Consider the following 24,026-nt stretch of genomic DNA (forward strand, 5'->3'; position numbering starts at 1 on the left):
CCCTTTCTAGTATTTCTCTTACACCCAGATTCTTTAGATGGTGTTCTTATTTATCCAAGCTCACTAGGACTTAGTGGGCTGCACAAGAATTAACCTTGGTACCTTCCAGTTTCTTGATGACTGCATTAACAGTGCTCAAGAAGCCTGATTTTTCCTATCATTCTTCTTTCAAATCTGTGAGGAAAAAGCTAAGGTGAAAAAACGATAAATTATCACAGTAAAGGATGAGTGACCTTACAGAACAAATTCTGGCTTTTCTGCAAGCTTCAGAGCCTCGTGCATCCCTGCAGCTGATAGTTTCCGGTTGATGTTCCTGTATCTGCATTGCAGGAGGTTGCGATAAGTTGTCCTCAGGTCCCGATTGAAGAAGGCATATATAAAAGGGTTAATGAGAGAGTTTGCGTAACCCAACCATAGAAATGTTCTCTCAACCCACAGCGGGATACAGCTGCATGCTGTACCACAGATGAAGGGCCTGGCGGTTGAGAGGAGGAAGAAGGGCAGCCAGCAGATGGTGAAAGCCCCAACAATAATCCCAAGTGTAGTGGCAGCTTTCTGTTCTCTTTTAAAGATGGAAATGTTTTTCTTGTCATGCTTTAGGAGTCGTGAAAAATTAGTACATTCTTCAGATTCCTTGTGCAGTTTTACAACTCCGTTCATAGAAATTGCTTCCATTTCTTCCAGCCGGGGAAAGCCAGCAAACTTGTGTTTAGCAGCACTCCTCTTGGCAGCTTTGTAAATCTGATAGTACATGAAGAGCATCACTGACATTGGAATATAAAATGCAACTGCTGTGGAGTAAATGGTGTAGCCGAAGTCTTGACTGATCAAACAAACCTTTTCATCATTTACATTTTGGGCCCAGCCGAAGAGTGGGGGTATAGTGATAGAGGCAGATAAGAGCCATACACTCAGGATCATTTTGGCCATACACTTCCCATTCTGCCTTACAGGATACGTGAGAGGTCTCGTTATTCCCAGGTACCTAGAACAATAATGTAGAGTTGTTATACAGTGCAGTGGCTAACTGATAAATGTTATTTCACACAGTCTACCCTAAACCAAAACATCTTTGGCTAAGGTTTCTATTTTTCATTTTTCACTCTTCTATTTTTATGTATTTCAAGCTGGTAAATTCATCTCTCTCTTATGTTAAAATTTATGGTGCTGATATTCTGTATAAAAGGTCTTTTATTCTAGAAGGAAATCTCCTCTTGGCCATAACAAACTTGATTTTACTGAATTTGTACCATCTTCGTGCAGATAACTAATTTTTTTTGGCATTTAAGGAAATTCTGAAACCTACTTTTTATTTGCCTAACTTTTGAAATCTTGGAGTATAGATGAATGCTCACTCCACAAAGCGTACCACTTGTCGTATTGAGTGCATGGTTTAGTTAAAACAAGCATACATTCATCTGCATTCTTCTTACATATTCAACACTGCTGTTAAACTGAGAAATTATGAGTTGTCTTTCTTACCGTTATGTTTCAGATGGGAACAACAAACTGTAAACTTATGCTGGGAGTAGATTATTTTAATACTAGAACAATTCTCTTTATCATCTTTTAATTAGAAAGAAACCATATTTATTCAATTTTCAAACTTTTACTGAACAAAATAACAATCTGTCACAGTGTCAGAAGATCACCTGGGGGAAAAGAAACATAGTTTTACTAGGAGCTAAATTTAGGGTGGTAAATTGTAAACAGACACAGAAAACGTTCATGAAATGTCAAGTTTTCATAGAGAAACCCAGAGAGATCTGTTTACAACTTCTACATTTCCTAAGCTGTGATAGCTTAAACTATGTATATTTTTCTAATTAAAATAAACAGTACTACGGCCTTATATAGCTGGATAGCAATATCCTAAGTTTGTGTCTACTCTCAACTACTGAAAATTTCTGAATTTTCTCTCCAGCTATAGGAGCTTTCCCTTAGAAGGAATTAGATGTTTGTTTGGTTTTTTGTTTGTTTGTTTTTTACACCTAACATTTTTACTTTGAAATTTGGTTTCTGCTGAACTGGAACTTACCTATGAGTTACCATTAAGTTCTAAAATTGTTCTTTTTTCCTTCCCTCAAAAGAAAGAATTTTAAGAAAAAACATTGTGATTCACTTTGTTACTTGTAAAAGAAATGGTTTCAAATCAGGTTTCAGAACAACATTTGGTTTCAAGAGGTACTAGTGTTTCGTTTACACAGTGAAAGTCTTGGAGGGTTACAAACAAGAAATACAGTAACGTGATTAATTTTGTTTTTCCCCAGAGCATTTTTTCTCTCTCTGTTCACCTAGCAAATCAAATATGAGTATTTGCCTGGCTCTGTGGAATGCTGCATTGTTGATTTTACTGCAATGCAGTAAATTATGGCCAGTGCTGCTGCTTTATACAAGCACCCAGGTATGCTACAGTTCTGGAAGTAAAAAGAAGCATCATTTCAGGATCAGTTCTGATGGGTAACAGCAAATCCTTTCAACAACATCATTAATTTTATATTAATGCTGTGGGAAGTGTTACACAAAGGACAGAACTGGCTTATTGTGCCCTATTCTTGATAGTGTATACAAGTAAATACAGCAGGCCAGTATTTTGGCAGTGAAGCTGTGTGTAGTGGGGCTGTGAGCTAAGAACAGTTATTAAAATCCTCTTGGGCTGGGGTTAGACCGGTGCAATATATGGACCGTGTATTAAAAAAACTGCCATTCTTGTGCTCCTCACCATCAGCATTAGAATATAATCACCAGACCAGCTCCAGCAGCTGTGGGCACACTGTAGGGTCCACAGAGATTTTTGTTTTGCGGCATCACGGGCAAAACCCCAAGGAGCTGAGAGTTTTCCAAGGCACTCCAAGATGTAGAAGAGCAGGGTTAATGCAGTGAATTTCCGGAGTTAACTACCTAAGGGATACATCATACTGCTTTAAGTAACGTAACTGCAGCAAGGGTAAGTTATTAGCTGCAGCTGTTCTGGGACAAGAGTGGCACATCCTTAAAATGTCTCTGAGTAGCATGATAGTGCTACAAAAATTAAGCACACCCTTTGTGCAGAAAGCTTACTTGTCACTTACAACATGTTGTTTTAAAAAAGTCTTTGAGAAGTTGGTCTACCTTCCTGAAGTGTGTATTTTTCTAGGTATTACTCAATTGGTCATTAAAAATAACATACTTATGAAGTGAGCTTTATTATGTAGCTAAAAAAGTTAAACTGGATTTCTGTAAAAATCAGATCTGTGGGCTGCATGCTCTGAATGCCCACTGATGCATTCTCATACATCAGAATACAACAAAAAGAATTCATGAAAGCAGAAGTATACTGAAAAGAATTAAAATTCATTAGTTTTACGCTGGCACCACTTTTTGGGGAAGCTATCTGAGCTTCAAAATTGCTATTTGAAATTAAAATACATCAATTAACATAAAAATACACCAGCATCCTTTCTGCCTTATCCATTTTGCTAAATGTGGTATGATGGTGAAAAGAAATCAGCAGGCATAAATGAAGGAATGTTATCTTTTTATCTCTACATATGAAATACATTACCCTTGAAAACTTACTTGCAACTCTAAAATAATGTAGATCACTACTGTTGTCTAGAGAGTGTCCAAGACTTAATAGATTTTTTTAAAACAAATACGTGTAAACACATGAACACATCCCCATTCTGGGTTGGTTTATTATGATTTCTTCGGTGCCTCCTCTTCCCCGCTGGAGGATTAGAAACTGGCGTCTGTGCTGCAGTCCCATTCAGGTGTGAGGCGCACAGAGGGTGCCCAGCTCTAGGGAGGATGAATTATCCCTTGCCATCTTCTTTCTGGAGCTCTGTAGGTGGGGGGTAAAGAGCTCCTTCCTTTGTGGGGTGCTGTTATCAGCCACCATACTTAATTGTCATTTGCCACATTCACCCAGTGAATGCCAACAATGGAAAAGGTGAATGAGTAAATTCTTTCTTTCCCTTTGCTTATGAAAAATCGGGCTCCCTGTGATCCAGCATTCTTTCCCAGTACCTCTATATTGTTACCATTTAATGACAGGCAATTGTTACAGACAATTTAATGTAAAATCATAAATGCATAGGCCTGCTTCTGAGATCATTCAGTTTGTGGGTTTTACCATTCTGGCTTTTTTGATATTGATGCGTTACAACGACCACACAGAATAGGTTTTATCCTACAGCACTAAAAAAAGTCTCTATTGTCACTCGAACTGTAGATCACATAGGCATTTCTTATTACAGTGTCCTCAATATATTAAAGATTATAGCAAGTGTTAAGATGTAACGTATATGGAAAGTAGAATGGTATATGGCAGAGGGAATAGGCATCCACAGATCCTGGTGTCTGTTTCTGGCACCTCATTTTATCTCTCTGTGACTCTGTAGTTTGTCTTAGCTGTTTGCTTGTTGTGGTAGTTGTCACATGTTACCACTTACACAGTGATTATCAAACTGGAAACTGGACTGCTACTGTGCCCCGCTAGATGTTACTATATTTTAAAGGTTTGATACGGTTTCTTTTCTTGTAAATGTATCTATTTCATTCTCTAATTTAGAAAATTGTGAAAAGTAGTTTGCTTTATCTGCACTACTGTGGAGTGAGTTCACAGAGCCATCTACTTATCTCCTAGCAGAACTTTTCAGGAAGATCTTTCTCATCACCTTCACATGGATAACTCTCCATTTTTGGCTGAACTGATCAGTAATTCTATAGATGTATAGATATAGAATAAGATAACAAATTTTCCCCCAAGAAAAAAAAAAAAAGAAAGAGCAGTGCTGGCATGGTAGCATTTCAGGTTAACCAGGTATGAATTATTTTTTTTTTCAGCAGTAGGAAAGTTTATTTCCTTTTCTTTGTGTTTTTTTCCTGAGGAAGCTAAACATGGCTGTAATATTTAAGCTGTAAATGTGATGAATTGTTCATAGCTATGTTGGCAACTTTGAGATGGGTCTAGTCCTTGCACCTTTTGAAATATCCAGAAAGCAAACTGAGACTTAACAGCTACATCAACTTCAACAATAGAAAGAAAATAGTAATAGGATGGTCCAATTTGGGATCCTGTGTCCAAAATCTTTCTTTATTACCTCTGTTATATGGCTAAAAGATAAAGAAAAAAAAGTAAAAGGAATTCTCACTGTGAGCAAAGTCACAGAGTAATAGAAAACCTAACAGCTAAAAGCATTAAAACTGTTTTGAAGCCTCCTGCCCAACGCAATAATCAACTGAATGCACCATGACACCAGCATCACTTATGCCACTTTTGAAGCACACACACATGTAATTCCTTTGTCTCTGGTCTCCATGTACTTTATAGGCAGATAGAATTCCATTCTAATTAGTCCACGTTCATTTCTCGGAATTCACTGACCTGATCTAACAGACGATTGTTCCAGAATCAGATTAGCACCGTCTGACTTGGCTTTTATGAAGCAGATGTATTGCTATGGAATAGAGCTAGAAACGTTGTACTGGAATTATATAAATGTGTATTATAGCTATTTCTACCAGGAATCTTGACATATCATTGTTACCACTTATGATTTGAGTAGGAGTTGTGCTTAACCTGAGGTTCTTTCAGTTCTTCCCAGTTTTGTATTTTAAAAGAATCATAAAATCGATGTATTTCAAAGACACAAAAATGCTTACCACTTTGCTTTTGTGCTCTTTTTCTAGTACAGCAGCTTTCTGGCTTCAATACCTGTCTCCTTGTACTAGTTTCTTTGCCAGCCCACAGCTATATAATCCTGTCTAATGATTCACCTGCAATAATAACTTGTTCTGAAGAACAATGCTTATCTACTGGTTTTCCTTCAGTCACTAAAATTCTTTTATGATCTTTCATAATTTTTCTGTTTAATTCAGTGCAACATTAAGAGATACTTCACAAGAATAGGAGCACAATGCCATTCCTAAAAGCTATCCAGCGTTCAGAAATATTCTCCCTAGTATAGTGATCAATCTAGATTGTTTTCTTATACTTTGATACATTAAGAAGTAAACTAAACATAAATGTAACAAGTTGAAGCAATGATCAAAACTATTATTTCTGTTATGGCTACATCAAACTACCTAACAGAAGCTGTTCTTTCCTTTTCAAAGATACTGTATTTACACTATGCAAGAGATCTCTGTTCCACAGACCTGCTTTTAAATAGACCAAGGTATACAAAATGATCATGGAAATACTATTCCCATCACATATTTAAGTAACTGAGAAGGAAGTAAAGGGATAGAAACACAAAAATACTTAAATGCTGAGACACGAGCATTACAGTGCATGACTATGGTGTTACAATGTGAAAAGTAACCTTGTTAATTACTGTATGATAGTATTGTTAGCTGCCTTTCTGCAATACAGACTGGCTTTATAACCATATCGTGATATCTGCCATTTATTGTCTGGGAAGATATTTCAGAGGCAGTGAAACACTTTTCTCCTTCCCAGAACTGAACAAAGTTACTGCTTTCATTCCATATATGACAGCGTTCAGAATATAAATTAGATGGCTTTAAAACCTAAACATTAAATATTGTGCAGTGTTAGAGCAGGACAGCAGAACTAACAAAATCAAACCATTATTCACTCAGCGGAGAAAAAAAGACTTAACTAGTTCTGTGCTCCATCTAGTTAAATGTTGCATCTTTTCTATGTAGTGATTTTGAACATAGTTCAGATCAGCTTTCACACCTTAATTGCATTTGCTAAAAATGGTTAAAACTCTACTTTGTCCTTCTCAGTTGATGGCGAATGCAGTAATGTGAAAGATATTAATGTTTTGGTATCTATTTTTTTAGATGTTTGTGCTTCACATCTCATACGATTTCAGCATTATTCTTATTATTGAAACAGTCATACTTTAATTTTGATACTTAGAAGAATGAGAAGGAAATATTTCTTTTGCTTTCCACAAGGTCAACACTATCCATTATTACCCTTCTTGCTCTCAATTAAACGTATTTCCTTAAATTTTCTTCACAAAAGGAAGACATTCATTCCCACTGTTACAGTGGGTACACATAGAATACAGTACTATACTTTTATTGTACATAGTAAATGTTCTGACTTGATTTTTCTTTTTCTCAAAAATCATTCTAGGGGTTTATTTTTGATGGAACTCAAGAACTGTAGTCTTTCCTGGTGGTGGGGGAGGATTAAGTCAATCAAAATTAAATATCTGTTCGTTCTAAAGGAATGTAATTTGCATGGTAGATTGTTATCCTCTCTTACATTTCTTTCAGTTTCTCTGTACTTTCTTTCTCTCATATTGCATAACTTTATTTTTTTTTGTTTATTTTACCTCCTTTTTATTCTTTCATTTCACTCATTCCATTCCTACTTCACTTTCTTGCCCTGCCTTATTTCTCTCTTAGCTCTGTGTTTTCCCCTCTTTATTTTTGCGTACTGATCCAAGCCATCCATCCCATAGATGGGGGGGATATATTCTGCTCTTATTTTAAGAAATACGTAACCACTGTATTGCCAGAAACAGATGTGTAATGTCTTTCCATCCAACTTCTATCATCTTAAGTCATAATTTCTGGAATCATATTCCTCTTTCCTTTCAGACCTTGTCTTCACTCTTTGCCTTTCATTCTCCCCCTGTGTGACTGTCGAAGTATTTGTCACCAGTCACTGCCTTGTTCTTAGCTTCCTGACAAAACAGTTCTGTAGCTTTTGATTTTCCACTGCAAATAATATGCTGTTTGGAAGAAAAGGTCCCAACATGTAGCTGCTGATGTTTATCTTGCAACACTCTGAATTTTAGATACTATGTATTTCCCAGCCAATATTTTGCAATTACCCAAATAAAAATACTTTTTATTTATATAGACTAAGCACTCCTAACTGAAGAAACCTGTATATGTATATTTTCCTTTCTTCTATCTTCACCAGTGACATAAAATTAAGAGACATAAGGAGTAAAATGGATCTCGGTCCATTCCATCCTTCACCAGCCTCTTAGACTCTAGATGCATTTGAAAACTGAAAAGGTTTTGGCAAAAAAATATTTAGAATGAAGTTGCATGCTGAAATAGAAGACTTTGTATTTTTAATTTTTTCCAAAATGTTTGATCTCCAACTTTGTCGTTCTCATCATCTCTAGTTTCCTGTATATAAGTGTGGTTTGCTTACTGAGTGCAGTAGGATTAATTATATACAGAGCTCAAAAGTGCTTTTCACCCCACTTCTTGATAGATAATCTGTAACACTTCAAAAGCTCTCTAAATCTGGCCAAGTCACACATAGGAAGAATCCATTTTTCTTTACACTGTTCAACAGAATCCAAGGTTGAGGGAAAATTAAAAAAATAATGTCATGCTTTTCTAAAAGAAAATGTAAGGGGACACACTACCCACTTCTGCCCTTTCATCCCCCCTCCTAGATTTGCAAGTTCCCTTTATTTTATATTGATCTAAGTTTTTTGTGGAAAAAGAAGTGAGAAGAGGGTCCAAAAAGTAAAATTTTTCTTTCTTTTCAGAAGTAAAAAATTATATTAATTAAAATATAGAATAAAGTACTATTCACAATGCATATTACTAACATTTCAGGAACATTCCCTAGAGAAGGGCTTCTCAGGTTTTTTAAGTAATGTCTCACTTCACTGAAAAATTCTTCATGGCATTCATCATAGTATACACACAAACTGCTTCACAAGTGCAGAAGGCCAGGCCCTCGTACAGCTCCCTCTTACAGTTTTGTACCCTATGGTATAATTTACACTAGTTGTTAAATCATTTTATTGATCAAGGAGAGAAAGGAAAAGCAAGACTTCAGAAATGGCTGTTTGTTGCTATACTCAATAAAGTGATTCATGTCAGAAAACACTATTTTGTTTAAAATTCACATTGCCGTTTACTCCACATTGTCATCTTGTTATTCTGAAATATTTTGGACTCATAGCAACAAATGTGGTGTATTTGCACCATGTCAATTTTTTTTTAAATGAGTATCTAATTACATATGGACTGATATCTGTCTTCCGTGACTATTTTTTTGTCTTTATGTGGATGATGCAGTATCTCGTTTATAAAGTTATTAGAAGATGCTTGGCCCCTTTTTTGAGGGGGCAAAGAAGGTATTTCAGCCTTCTGATACTATCTTAGAAGACTAAGATAGGAAAAGCTTTATTCTAGAAAAGAAAGAGAAATCACATTCTCATTTATTTCTGTCTTGTGTTGCAATGTTCACTTGAGACTGGGTGTGCAGCAAAAAAGTTCAGGTTGGAAGAAAGCTAGGGAAGAGGTTTTATTTCATATGGTCTTTTGTATGGTAGCAGAGAACTGGTTGAATCTGAAAAGGGAAAATGATTCTGAGGACAAGTATATGATTTGCTGTGACTGGAGGGAGGTGTTGCTGGCAGTGAGCTTGAGTAGCAGCAGAGGAGACCTTGAGCATGAATGCATATATAGTTCAAAAGCTACTGAGGAGGGATGAGGCTTGACTTGATATGTTGCTTAATAGTGTTACGTGGGACTCAAGAGAGGGAAAAAAAGACAGAGGTGTACAGGGAATTACCTAGGTTTGTCCTTTGATCAGTCTAGGGAATCTAAAACGGCAAGTAAATGGATTGGATGCAGGACTGGACCACTGGATGCTGGTAAGGCACTGGAGGAGAAATGACATAGCTCTATTTTTTCTTGTTTGTAACAAAGAAATTGGGGAAGAATGCTTCAGCACTGGAAGTCATCTTTATGATGTCCTTAGTTCCTGAGGAGCTGATCTCATGTTCTGATCCTTACTCCCAAGCATTTCTACCTCCTGCACAATAAACCTCACCATTCTTCTGGCAATTACGGTCTGTCAGATAACAGGCACTAACCATGATCTTTTGCTGAATGCCTACACGTTTAGAGGATCTAAAGCCTTAGATGATTCATTTGCTCATTGGCCTGAGCCACCTATACAACTGAAGATAAGGGTCAAGTTCCTGTACTTAACTTGATCTACAGGCTAGCCAGTATAGAAAAAACATGAGAGTTGGATGTCATCAGGATAATGCAACTTGCCCAGCTGATAGGCAGAAGCACTCCATAGAGCCGATATTTGCTGATAGGAAAAGGTTTATTTGCTGCTTTGCCTTTCCTGTAGGGAAGAGTTACTTTAGGTAAAGATGTGATTTCTTGAAGCAGCAGCTGAGATGAAATCCCTACTGTGTTAAACAGAGGCAGTTCCTCTGTTTTTCGGACTTTGACAAAAGAAAACAAAGGAATGGAAAATAATAAGTTTTGCAGATTGGGAACTGGAAAATCCTCATTTTCCTCTTTCAGATTCCCCCATCTTACTCCTCTCGTTCCTCGCGCCCAGGGGTTATTGTCAAAGCCAATGAAGATTTCAAGCTTTTGTTAGAGTCTGCAGTACCTTTAACATATTTTCACACACACCTCTTACCGCCTCCAGGCTCAAACTCACAACTTGTTAACAGAGCTCAGATCTCTCGCCCTCCCCTATCCTGACTGGTGTTTTCCTGTGGCAAAGACAAGCACTCATGATTCCAGGCCAGCCTGCTGCCTTCAGCCAGGCCAGAAGAGATGTGCCAGGAGACAACCACCAGACATGCCTGAGTCCTGGGACCATCCTGTTCTGTGTAAGTATTCAAGTAGGCTGTAATAAAAAGTTGCAATGTGCCTCAGTTTTGTACTCTGCCAGACACCAGCACAAACATCCCTTAGGTGAGCAGAGGCATGCTGATAGACTGCTATGTAGGCTGATGGGATCTGTGTCTCTACTTTGGCCAAGGCATCAGCCTACCCCCTCCTCCTCCCACGTGTGTGCAGGCACATACACACACGCACCAGATGACTCTTTGCGTCTGGCAGCAAGGTGGATCCCAGCACCAAAGCAACCTCTAGGAGGATCTCCAGCGAGGGCACTGAAGTGCCAGATGTGCATGGGAGGCCCCTGTGGGTACAGCTTGATGCAGCCCAGAGTTTCTCAGGACAGGTGGTGGAGACCCAGACTTGGGGATAGGACACCAGGCCTTTGGACGGTTCTCAGGGGAAGCAAGTTGCCAAAACAGTACAGGAATGTCCAGTGCAACAACACAGAAAGGCAGGACTCCCAGGTGGCGGCGCCCAGCTGGGTGCTGTGGCTGTTCCCTGGCACCACACGAGCCAGGCCTCCTGTGCCCCCGGCTTTTCACAGGAGAAAGCCCAAAGGCAGAGGGGGCTGCAGGGAGCTCTGCTCTGGGCGGTCAGGGTACCTGAATATCCTGAGCGTACCGGGCTGTCACTTTAGATGCAGCTTAAGTGGCCTCCCCAAAACCGCAACGTAAGCCTGTAGATCCCGACCACTGGGCCATCACAAGGCAAGGGTGGTGCTTCTGTTGCATTACCAGGTTTTTCTGTGTTGCTTGAGGTAAGCTAACCTTCAACTGAAACGTGTGATGGCTCGATTGCGGAGCTGTGAAAAACTGTCTTTTATAAAAAGAAAATCCTCCTCGGGCTTCCATAAAGTAGAAATGGCTAAGGTGATTTTCTCCAACTTTACTACATGAGTCACGCTTGGATTGACACTAAACATCAGCTTAAAAGGAATTATTTTGAAAGTTATAATGGTGTTTCAAAATGAAAGCCTCCCACAACTTTAACTAGAAAATCATGACTGATGTCTTTAGTATAATTAAATGAAGCATTCCAGAAACTTTTAAAGTATAAGTGAATGAAATGAAAAATCACAGCCCATTGAACTGGTAATACCACTATATTAAAACAAAGTATCTTCAGGGAATAGCTATTTAAATGTGCTGATATTCATGTCCCCTCTCTTCCTTCCTTGAATACAAAGGATTTAAATGTAGTATCTCGACAAAGCACTTAAAAAACAACCTCTCTAGAATACTTCTTTCCTCCTCCCCCTTCTTTCTCTTCCTCTCTCTGGAGACAGGAAAAATACTGGAAGGACTTGGTCCAAATCCTCTTTGCTTCTCGGTGACAGTAATTTTGCAAGAACCCTAAGGAACACCTATATAGTCATTACAGGTGAATCTCAATACAGAACTAATCTACCTGGACATTTTTGGCTTTGTCTATAGCTGTACTGGCCTGAGGGTAGATCTGAATTTGTCAAAAATCACACAAAGATTTTGTTATGTTCTGCTGGATTGGATATTTAAAAATTGTAAATGTTTACCTCAGGTTTTCCATTTTTGCTTAAGTGCAGCAGAAAAAAACCCACGGTATATCAATGAACTGTGCTAAATACACAGGAAAATCTAAGTCTAAAGCAGTTTTAATTAGAAGTCTTATTTCTAAAACTTTGGGATGTGTAAAGCATCATATATGAAGTCTGTATAGAGCCTGGGTTTCTGTATAATATTACCTATGGAAATGTCAGCCAGAGTACCTACTGTTCCTAGAAAATGGGCACTGTGAGTTTTCATGTTCCTTGTTGCCCAAAAAATATTTTTTATACATTGTCATTGTAGTTCAGCGTAAAATACACTTTTCACTAATGTAATCCTCTCACAAAGGAACTCTCAATGCAAATAAGTCTGGAAGCATGAAGAAAACCCACTAACAGAATAAAAGTGAGAAATGGAAACGTTGGAATTGTAACTGAGGTACTGAAGCTGCTAAAGCATCTAAGTAATACTGTTTCATAAAAAAGTCTGAGATTAAAAAGGACACACTATCTCCACAAACACCAGTATTTTCTGGCTAACTTAGATCAGTGATGCTTTACTTGAGAATAGCAGCAAACAAAGCAGATTTTTTTTGGAAGGCTGAGTCAATTGAAAAAAAGAAAACAAACAAACAAACCCGACAAACCAGCAAACCATCCAAAACACGAGGTAGGGAGTTTGTGATAAATTCCCTGAGCACGAGCAACTAAGCACAACTCTAGTCAAAGCACTAGAAGAATAAGCTACCTCTGCTCCAAGTCACATGGTGGCAGGTATCTAGCAGTGCTGTGTGAAGAATGAAAAGAGCCGTGCTGTGTTTCAGGAAAGCTTTAGAACTGGCCTTCATTTTGAATTCTATAAAAGAAAAATCCAAAGTTTTTTTTCCTGAACGGACTGGTTTCCTGAACACAATGGCACACTGGACCCTGCTTTTCACATACAATCAAATGAACTGAACCAGCTTGTTCTGAAATATCAAAAGAGGACATCACCAGGAAATAACCCCTTTGCTTGATCTCTTACTCACAGGGATGCACCTATATTGATCTTGGAGGAAGCGATGCTTGAATATTAGCCAGCTCTCTTGGACCCTCCAAATTTCTGGAGCCCTAACCCATGGGATTCCTCCAAGTAGGTCCTTGAAGAAGCCAGTTAGCTCTTCTGAAGTTTAGGGTTGCAATCCTACTTATTGCCCTGCTTCCTCCACACAGGATCCTGAACTGCACCATCTCATGGTTACTGCAGCCAAGACTGTCCCCAACCTTTACATCCCCAACCAGTCCTTCTTTGTAAAGTACAAAGTCCAGTAGCACACCTCACTATCTTGTTGGCTCCTCCACTACCTGCATCAAAATGTTATCATCAGTGCTCTGCAGGAACCTCCACGACTGTATGAGCCTAGCTATGTTATCTTTCCAGAAGATATCAGGGAGGTTGAATCTCCCATTAGAACCAGGACCTGTGACCATGAGGCTACTTCCCCCATGTTGGCCTGTCCCTTAATCTTTACCCACAAGCTCTCGATTTATTCTGCATCCATCCTTGGGGAGAGCTCAATATGTTCTAGTTGCTCCCTCCCATAAGAAGAAACTCCACCACCTCTCCTTGCTGGCCTGTCTTTCCTAAAAATTTTGTAGCCACCCATGACAGCATTCCAGTGATGTGGGCTACCCCACCATGTCTCTGTAACTGTAATGAGATCGTGACCCTGCCACCACACACGGTTCTCCAACTCTTCCTGTTTATTCCCCGTGTGGGTGTACAGGCATTTCAGAGAGGTAATTGAGCACACAGGTTTCCCAGGAGGGCTGCAAGAGGATCCACCATGGCCATGCACACCCTTGAGGTGGCTGGCCTTCTGGTACCCATCTTGGGAGGCAGCAAGGGAACATACATCGCTGCCCCGGTTGGCCTGGTTTATTTCCCAGTCAGATGCAATGGCATGAGCATTGCCACCTTGGACTCCTCTCCCTGAGTCCTTCAGTGTAAATCCTGCCCCACCAGGTTGGCCAGCCTGCTGCCAAAGATTCTCTTGCCTTTTCTATACAGTTGGATCCCATCGCTGCCATACAGGCTATAGTCAAAGAACCTCCTGTTGTCTCATTCAGTGATATTTTGGAATTTACTTTCAATAAATAAATTGGTCAAGATCAAGCCTCTCCTCTATAAACTGGAAATAAAAAAATTGTAGGAATTTAGTGTCACTTTACAAATATTTCTTCCCCTTTCAATCACTCACAATCCTTAAAAACACAGCTCCAGGTGCCCTTTAATGAAGGAGAATGTTGAAGGGGGGAAACATCAAGTGATGAAAAATAACTGCAGTAAAACCCAAATTGCAGTGGGTGAAACTGTTATGTTCAGCCCTTTACAACCACAGTATTTAATAGTTCATTTGTCATAATATTTGTTCATTTTTACCAGCAGGTTTGGGAATGAATAATTTAATGGCCAAATGGACACTACTTCTTTCTAGCTAACCACTCCTCCACTGTAATGAATTCTGAGTCTCCGGGGTCTTGCTCAGACTTGCCAGGCTGCAGTTCCACATAGCTGTTTTTTTCCAGCTTGCTGCTTCAGTAAAATTTAATCCAAATCCAGAAGTCTATATTCCCCATTTCAGGTGTCAACGGGTCTACTTTTGCAAAGGCAGCTCCAAGAAAGCTTAGAGATCGCTAGACAAGAAACCCCAAAAAAGATTAGCCAGGATAATGTGTCCTCTTTGTCTTCTTGAATAAGAGCCTGCCCATGACAAGTTTCCACTACAGTATATTCTTTTCCTTCAGCAAAACATGTTATAATTTTCCTCATTTTTAAAATAATGCAAAATCCGAAACACTAAATATTTTTAAAATATAGGACAACTTTCAACACAACACAAATTGCTATCACCAACTTCACAGGCATGAAAACATAGTACATCCAATCTACAGAATGAATCTTGTGCCTTTCTCCTGTCAAGAAAGGAGTTTCTTGCCTTCTTCCCCTGGACTTTCTGTACAGAATGGCAAAGTTGGAGGCCAGATTCCACTACTGGTTATCCACAAATGACCATTTTCCCACCTCAGCGTGTGTATCACAATTCTTTTACAATGCCTTTTTATGTTCACCAGAATTTAGAGTTATACCTTTATGCTAAAACAGAAATAGATACAGCTGGTGATAAACCATCTCCTCCTCCAAAGTCTTTAAAAATAGTGGGATTTGGACATTACCAAGGATCCGAGGCCCCTGTTCTCTGTTCATTTCACAGATGCTACACCACACATGAAAGCAATGAAGTAAGTGGGATCAGCAGGAGGAGGCCCTTCTTCTTGTCTCTCGGTGAGCATGTCTTTCCGTTGCTCTTCCCAGCAGCAAGTTGGCAACTCTAAGGTTTTTTTCTGAGATGTAGTGGCATCAACTTTGTGTGAATAAAGACTAAAATACCTAAGGTTTATTGCTGTTCCTACAGCTTCCAATAATATCAGTTCTCATTGCCAGGCTGACAACTTCAAAGATGCATTTGAATTTAGGAGCAGAACTTTGGCGTCAGTGTGGGATGAATCACCAGAGGTGGCCTATGGACATTTCAGGGAGCTCACTGCAAACTGCAGGTCTTTGGGATATTTGATAAGATGCCCCCTTCAATGCTTAGGCAGCGGTGCAGAAGCTTTGTGTTAAGTAACAGGCTTTGGAAATGTTAAGCTCCTTCTTGTGTTGTTTAATTCACAGGCAGTCCGTCCACTGTGCTATTTTAATTTCAGTTATTTTTTGAAAAAAAAATGCAGATTGTGTTCTGCTAATGACCAAACTCATTTTACAAAAATAGCTTTTTAATATGGGACAATACACTCTTGAGAGACTACAATCAGTATTGTAGCTAAAACTGCTTGTGCTAAGTGGTCTCCAAATGCAGACTCTTCAGGTAAAAGGGAAACTTCAGTACATAACAATGCAAAAATTAAGTCTTTAGAGCTAAAGCTGTGCTATTTTTATCATCAAAACATCTTATTAGATTCTTAAAGAAAAGCTTTGCATCTTGTCAGCAGCTGTTTTGGGTCATGGGTATAAATATTTCCAAGTAATTTGTGGCCAGACAACACACTTTGTTCAGGGATTTAGTATTTCAACTGTTTGTTAAACGTTGACTTCTACAGCAAATAAACAAAATTTAACAACCCGCATAGAGAACTGCTTACAAAATATTATACTGGCAGATGGTACTGTGTATCTGAAATATTTCATGACAATCACAACAGGTTTTCATGGTTTGTATTCATTATGACAGTTATGTTGCAAATTCTACAGCAAGTTTAGATAACAGCATATACTTCTATTATCTGAGCTCATGCTTTCCATTTCCACCTTCTAAATTTTATGCCTATTGCCAATTTCTAAATACCTGTTACCAGAGTAACTCTTCTAGGCCATTATTCTTTACTTTGTTTCAAAAATTCCTACATTTTCTAGTATGGGAACAGTTCTCTAACCAGTAAATACATGCTACTGACAACAGACTTGGGTTTCTTGCAGTTACCTTTTATGTTCCTCTCTGGAGATCTGCAAACCATATGTTGAAATACATTGTCCCTAGTCTCTTAACACATCTCTCATAAAAAGTGAGCTGTTTATAAATAACGTACTTAAAGAAAGCTCTGTATCTGTGGCTCAATTTAACTTGCAGCAGCAATAGACCATATTTCTGATTGCAGGTATTTGTACAGCTGATGAGTGATGATGATTCCAATGCCAGCAAGGTTAGCGATCAGTAATCTTCAGTGGGAGTGAAGGTGACACAGCTGCAGGTCAGGTTACTGGGAGATCTCATGATCTGTCTGCCTAGACCTCTAATAACAAGCTCTCCCCAAGACTAAAAAGTTTTCAACTCAAAAAAGTAAGTTTATTTAAATGAAAACTAGATATTTGATATGTTTAAATACAGAAAATTCATCACATAGTGAGTTAGAAGTAAAACAGCTTGTACACAATTCTCCCACAAAATGGTGCCCTTGCAGTCAAGCCTTTGCTTCCAGTTCTGATTTTACTCAACTCAGTGAATTTCTGAGATACAACAAACTCTGCCCAGTCTCCTTTTGTCCCTGAGCAGTTTTTCCACCACCATTAATATGTGGCAAGCTGCTGCTTGCCCCTCAACCTGCTATACCCTGGAGAACAAATAGCTCCCAACATCAGAAAAGTGTTTCCTTTCATATGGCTCTACCTCCACTTCTCACAATTTCCTTACAGGAACATAGAAAACTGTAAACAAAAATGGATAACCAACTTTCCTTGTGGTTATATTTTTAACTTACTCTTCTTCAGCTAAAAAGCTTGGTTTCAAGTTTTTGACAGTACCAAAACCCCACCCATTTCCTTGATATATCTCAGGAAAAAACTTTGCTGCCAGCTTTTTCATCAAGACACAATGTACCTCTCAAAATAGACTCCACCCTGGTTTCTCCTTACTTTAAAAAACGTTATTTTTGTAATAGCTCTCCTTGTTTTTATGCTTTGGGTGTTTTTTTTTAAAACAATCATGACCATTTTGCAGTGAAATAGCTGTCCACGATGACGTTAACCCCTCTCAGAGGTCTCTTGTGCTAACTCACAGTTTCATAGCAGAGGCCAGATAAAGACAGAAATATACTGACTACTGGCTTGATCTCCCTGCATATCTCAGTTCTGCATGTTATTAGAACAGCTGGCATTATTAAAAATTTCATTCTTGTCTGTACATTACACAAAAAACTTGTTTACAGTTAGAGGTGAGTCACTACCTGATTTGCATACATACTAATATGTACAGAACCACCCATATGTATCAAATAATCTAGATGCTCTATCTATATAAAGCCTCCTGAGTAAAAAGCAAGGTACAAGAAGAAAATCAAAGCTGCTATGCTCTTTCATTTTGTTATGTTAGTTCAAACAGAATAGAAACAAATTTTCCCTATGACATATTTAATTACTGGGGTCTTGCGGAAAGGAAAACTTCACCTTTGTAGTAAGAGTTTCCTCAAAACTTTTAATCTGTTTTTTTCTATCTTCAGTATACATAGGAATAGATATACTATGAATCAATCCTTTAGAAATAGTTGGCCATGCAGTATAACATGAAAAACTAAAACTTGCAAGCTTTCCAGTTGGAAGAAGTTATCCTCACCTTACAAATAGTAGTGACCATTAGGACAAAGCTGCAGGGAGCATTGCTTTATGATGCTTGTGCTTTGTACACTCAGATAGCAGAACTTGTAATTTTGCTCCCCAGTCTTGCTTGTATGACAGCTGCAGCTTGGCAGACTCAACTATTCCTCAAGCTCTTTAATGTTCATGCAAAACCTGCAATGGCCAGCTCTGTCTGCAGATTTCCTAGTCCACAGAGGAAGGACCAGATCTTTGTATGATATACTGAGAGAAAAAAAAAATAGGTGTTTGTAGCTGAAAGACAGCACCATATGTACAGTATCAACTGCAGATTAAATGGGATGTCCTGTTTCAAAAGTTGCCACAAATGTTTCCAATAAAATATTTCAAATTCAACAAATACTGGATTTCTTTCAAAGTAATAAGATACTCTCTTTATATAATTTACAGGGATTTTTATAAATAAATTTCAGAGAAAATTATTCTAGAAAAGTCAAAGAACATTCCTTGATTAATTTCTGTTCCTGTAGAAGGCTGTGAGAGCATGCTGCCAGTGATAGTGTAAACTTGCTTCAAACACAGTATAACGACTACAAATGCTTTGATGGTTTTGTTCTATGATACTCATTCAGTTCAAGAACACTCGAGGAAAATATAGTTTGATACCAGTGTACACAGGTTGTACTACACCATCATGCCAGTATAGGTATTTGCATTTTTGTGATTTATATTAGGAGATATTTCTGAAAGCTCCCTTCAAAACCTAAGAGGAGTGTTTCTAGAATTGTATTTTTCCTGTGAATTTTGAGGCAAATCCAACCTTACTTTATGGAGACTATTTTTGTGACCTTGACAGGAACAAAGTCACTTCTTAAATGTCTCCAGAATGCCCTGTTTGGCAAAAATATGAATTAATGTTCCCTTACCTCTGTTTATTAGGCTCCTTTGAAATGTCTGGTTGAACCCCCAAGAATTAGAGACCCCAAAATAATTTCTGAAAACTCATCCAGTGTTAAACCCTAGTAGGAGCAAACAGAACATAGTTTCAAATGTGGGGGGAAAATGCAACATCATCTCAAGAAAAGGCATTCACATAAATGGGGTGTAATTCCAAATCTGATACTGGCTGAACTATAATTCTCCATTCATGCATACCTTGGAACATTACCATTTGCAGTCGCTATTTCACTGCCACCTCTAGGTTATCTTGCATGTCCATACTTCATGACTCCATTTCAGTGACACTACTTAAATGCATCCAGTATATAACAGCGATAGAATAATCAATCCACACGGTTTTTCTGTAACATCCTCTAGCTTCCCAAACTTTGTCAGCCTTTACTGTGCAGCCACAAGACACACCTACCAAACTTTAGATCTTACATCTATTCCCAGTGCAGAAGGACAAAACCACCACTCGTTTTGGTGGTAAAAGAACCCTCTTTACTTCTGAATTGTTAAGTCTTCACTAAATAGTCCCTCTGATAAAATATCTTTTATTTGCTACCTCCTATCTTACTTATTGTGCATCTGGCAGGCTAGTCATGAAGCACAATGTCTCTGCAAAGATGTAACAAAACAGTTCTTGTGGCCAAGACCAGGTTACGGTGTAAGTAACTGCATCTCTTGCAGGCTGCCTGCATGACATAGGAAAACATACCGGACAACGCCACGGAAAGGTACCTCAAGTGTGATCATTAGCACAGCAAAACACCCCATTTACTCTTTTGGAGGTGGCTCTCAGTGAGAGATACACATTGCACTGCCTTCTACTACTTAATGCTTCCAACTTCCAATTCAACTTCTTCATCTCAGGATTTGGGAGCAAAAATTTCTGTTGCATATATTTTCAATGTAAATAATAAAACTGAGATTGCAGAGGTGTTCAGCAAGAAATTCTCTGCAAAACGAATTTGCAGATTCAAACAACTTGAGGAACATTCTTTAAGTGGACTAAATTAGAAAAACTACATGGAAAGGAATAAAAACAAAACTTTTTTCCACTTTAGTGTATCAATGCTGCCTGTATCTTTCATAAGCTAGACAAGTTATGTACAGACTGAGAGAATACAGTTATTTATTGGGCTGAGCAATGGAAAGAATGGCTCTTGTGGTGGTGGTTAGGAGGGATATTAATCCCCAAACTTTATTCTGCAATGTAGACCTTAATTGCAGTAACTTCATCACACGCTTTTCCTATAGTTCCTTTTAGTTTTTTCCTAATTCCTCAGTTATTCCGGCATAAATACACATACTCACCAAAACCTCATGGGGGGCACTGCTGGTAGGTGCCTATATTTATTCTAGATCCAAAATACATTACATACGGGATTTTTTCATATCTGTCTCTACATATATATACTCTACATGTATTTTCTGACGGAACTGAGCAGAGCTGGCAGTACGACTGCAGCCTTTTCCACCCGTGGCCTGAAAGCAGAGGAGTTCCACACCGAATGGGAAGCCACGCAGGGCTCTTAGGTGTCATTAGGCTTAGGAAATCGCTGACATGGTTTTCAGGTGACATTTTCAGTTTGGGATGTAGGCACAATTTAGACACCTGGGTTCTATTGAAAGTGCTTAAGTCTTTATTTAAATCTAGCACCAAGTTTTTCCTGTGAGGCACTTGGAGGCCTCCTCAGTTCCGAGGTATGCAGCAAGGACACTGGAAATGGGTGAGCTTTTAGGGGCTGACATATTCTAAGGTGAAGCATAAGTACTCATACTTACTTGGAGCATGGCAAAAGATACAAAACAGGGATGGACAAAGAAGCGATCCTTGTGTACAAAAATCTCAGGATCAACAAAAACTTTGGTATCATTTGCACAAAATTCTAAACCCTCATCTATTTAATGGAAGTTTGGAATACTCACAAATTGTTGGCTAAGATACAGACTGGAAAAGTTCCCCAAAAGTGTTTCATTACTTGTGTGGGTGTGACGAAAGTGTTATAATTCATCAACTGTATTTGAGTAGTTATGTTACTTTATCACTTTCTAAGCCAAAGAGCTATTTTTAAATTGAATTAAAAATTGCTACTTCTGCAGTTATCCAGTGGATACTCTCCAAAACAAGATTTCTGTAGCTATCTTGGGTCAGAAGAACATGATGAATCAGCATGCAAACACCACCAGTTTAAATTCAATTAATTCCCTTTATATGTTCGTTCACCCACTAAGATGTGGTTCACATCCGTCCCTCATAATTCACGCCCAATGTTCTCTCACTCTTAAATGTAAAGGAATCTAAATGTGGTATAATTTATTTAACTCAGAACCAAAAAAGTAGAGCCTTAAGAGACAAAAAAACCCCCAACAAAACCTAAACAAAAAAAACACACTAATAAGAAATTCTTAAAAGAAGCTACTATTCACTGAGGCACAATTATCCTGCCAAAGTCTCTGTAATGCCTACCTTTCTCCAGAGATACCCCTTGTATCATGGATGGCGAGTATAGTGAATGTAATATTGATTGTTCGGGTATCAAGCTGTCTTGCCTGTTTAATCCTTCTGAAATTTGAAAAGGGAGAAATACTCTTGCCTCTTTGTCACATCTGTTTTCGTTCTGACAGACCTGCCTGTAAGCACATAGTCTTCTTCCAAAACAGGGTCTTAAATAAGGTAGAGATACTTTAAAAATAACATGCTTATCTCAGGTCACCCTGATAAAGATATGTGGAGGTTTTCAGGTTGTGAAATAAAAGGAAAGATGTTATCTGGAGAAAAGCGTAATAGTCCAAATCTTGGTATCACTACAGACATTAACTCATGATCACCACAAATTCAGTACTTTGTGGATAATAAAATAACCTTTTCAAATTACCTTCTTTCTTGTGCACCCTGTACAAAGTTAGAGATCCCCATAATAGCATGCTAACATCTACTTCACAGTCGTAACATTTACACAACTTCAGGGTAGAAGCAACTTAAACAGTACGACCAGTGCTTCATATATCTGACTAGGAAAAAAGGATGGCTTTTTTTCAACAGAATGATACCAGTCCATTTGCAGACTCCATGCTAATCTGCATCTTTCAGAGCTTTCCAACTCATAAATTCAGCTGAAAAACACATCCACCACTAAGGGCTGTGTAGCAAAATATCTCTGCATGCAATAGGCCTGCCAGCTGCTGGCATTTCATGGCTCTCAGTGCCATGTGTTGAGTAGCACATATTTGTGCAAGGGAAACAAATCAAAAAGCCTCTTCAATTTACTCATATCCTTTACTCAAACATATCCCGTTTGGAAGGGCCTCAAAGCCTCTTTTTTTACCAGTTGTATTTGTTTGTTTAACAAAAGATATTACATCTCCCTACAAACTTTGCCTAACAGTTATAACAAACTTTTTTTAAAAAAAAGCTTAATTCAATAGTAACATTCTTTCAGCTGTTTACCTTCAACAGATTTTCATATCTGCCTCAGGAAGAACCTAGAGTTTTAACAACAAAAATCTTAAAATACCCAACGCCATTTGCTGTCTCTGCACTGGCTCTAACAGCATCTTTCCCTTCAGGAGAGGCTTTACTGGATCACGACAAAGGCTTCCTAAACTGTCCTATAAAAACAGCTGGCAATGCAATTAATAATTATTATTCAAAAATGGGGGGGTTTGCCCTGTCTTAACACTTCTCCCTAAACAAATGTCTCACGTGTGACCCCAGGATACTTAACTGTGCTACAAGGCTTAAGTCTGTCTAAATGGCATCAAGGATAGTGGCAAAGTTGAAGGACGGTGAATTTCATTCACTTCTTCCCCGCTTCTGGATTTCCTGGTTCATCTTGTATTTGTATTCTTTGCACTGAGATAATAGGTACTGTGTCATCAGAGATGTCCTCCTCCAAGATAATATAAAACATGCAAGTGTTTCCATCAAACCCATGGAAAAATGGTCCTTGTGAAAATGGTCTGGCCCTCTAACGCACTATACATGTTGTGATTTGCAGGCTCCTGTACCACATACAATACTTTATCTGGAGGTACTCATTTTTTCAGAGATAAATCTCCCTTACTGATCATTCAAGGCTAAGTTCCTAAGTACAGAAGCGTAAGAACAACTGCCAGTAAGAGAGCACCATTAAAATCAATACTACACTGGCAACATTTCATCATTCACATTTATTTTAATCATTTCTCCCTGGTTTGCGTATTTTGTACGTATTCACTATTCAAAGATTAGTTAACATCCCAAGCTAATCTTTGGCCTGACTGAGCAGTGTTACAACAGTATAAGATTATTTATTTCTAAACAGGATTACAAATCATGGAGATTTTTCAATTCTTTGTTGCCAAGTGGTAGAGACATTTTGCTAATGAATTGCTGGCTTGTCACGTTTTATTTATATCACCTGTCTTAACTATATATAGGATTTGGGTGGCACAGGTTAACACATCATGATTCACAGAATTTTGGTTTTATGTAGCAAGCAGACAAGAGTATAATGAATTATGAAGAGATGATGTACAATAAACATTCAGTGATAGAAGTAAGAATGCAAGGACAAGAGGAGAATAACTCAAGTTTAAACCAGCAATTGTTAATGAAACCGAGTCACTCATAATAGGTTATATTCTGTTCTAAATATATAGCTATATCTCTTGTTGGTATTTGCGGGGGGCGGGGGGGGAGGAGAGTGGAGGGAGAATGGAAAGACGACAGCTGGAGATGCAATCATCACTGTGACCAGTTCAGCCAAAGCCCCTGCTCAGCATACAGCAGTGACCTCAATTGTTAAGCTAAGAAATGAAAAAGAGTAAAACTGAACTACTTCAGTGCTA

The 24,026-nt window shown here is 38.5% G+C and overlaps 1 protein-coding gene across 2 annotated transcripts in view; it reads right to left on the bottom strand.

Annotated features, from left to right (window-relative positions):
* The window catches only part of HTR7 (5-hydroxytryptamine receptor 7), a 47,967-nt gene that overhangs the window by 15,995 nt on the left and 7,946 nt on the right, over positions 1–24,026 (bottom strand). The window contains exon 2 of one of the 2 annotated variants that reach the window (XM_080401688.1): positions 239–985. In XM_080401688.1, coding sequence (XP_080257814.1) covers positions 239–985 — 747 coding nt within the window. Of the gene's footprint in view, positions 1–233; positions 986–24,026 lie in introns of both variants that reach the window. The other variant, XM_080401689.1, reaches the window with a different exon arrangement.

This window comes from Falco punctatus, assembly GCF_963210335.1.
Source record: "Falco punctatus genome assembly, chromosome: 9".
NCBI classification, from domain to species: domain Eukaryota; kingdom Metazoa; phylum Chordata; class Aves; order Falconiformes; family Falconidae; genus Falco; species Falco punctatus.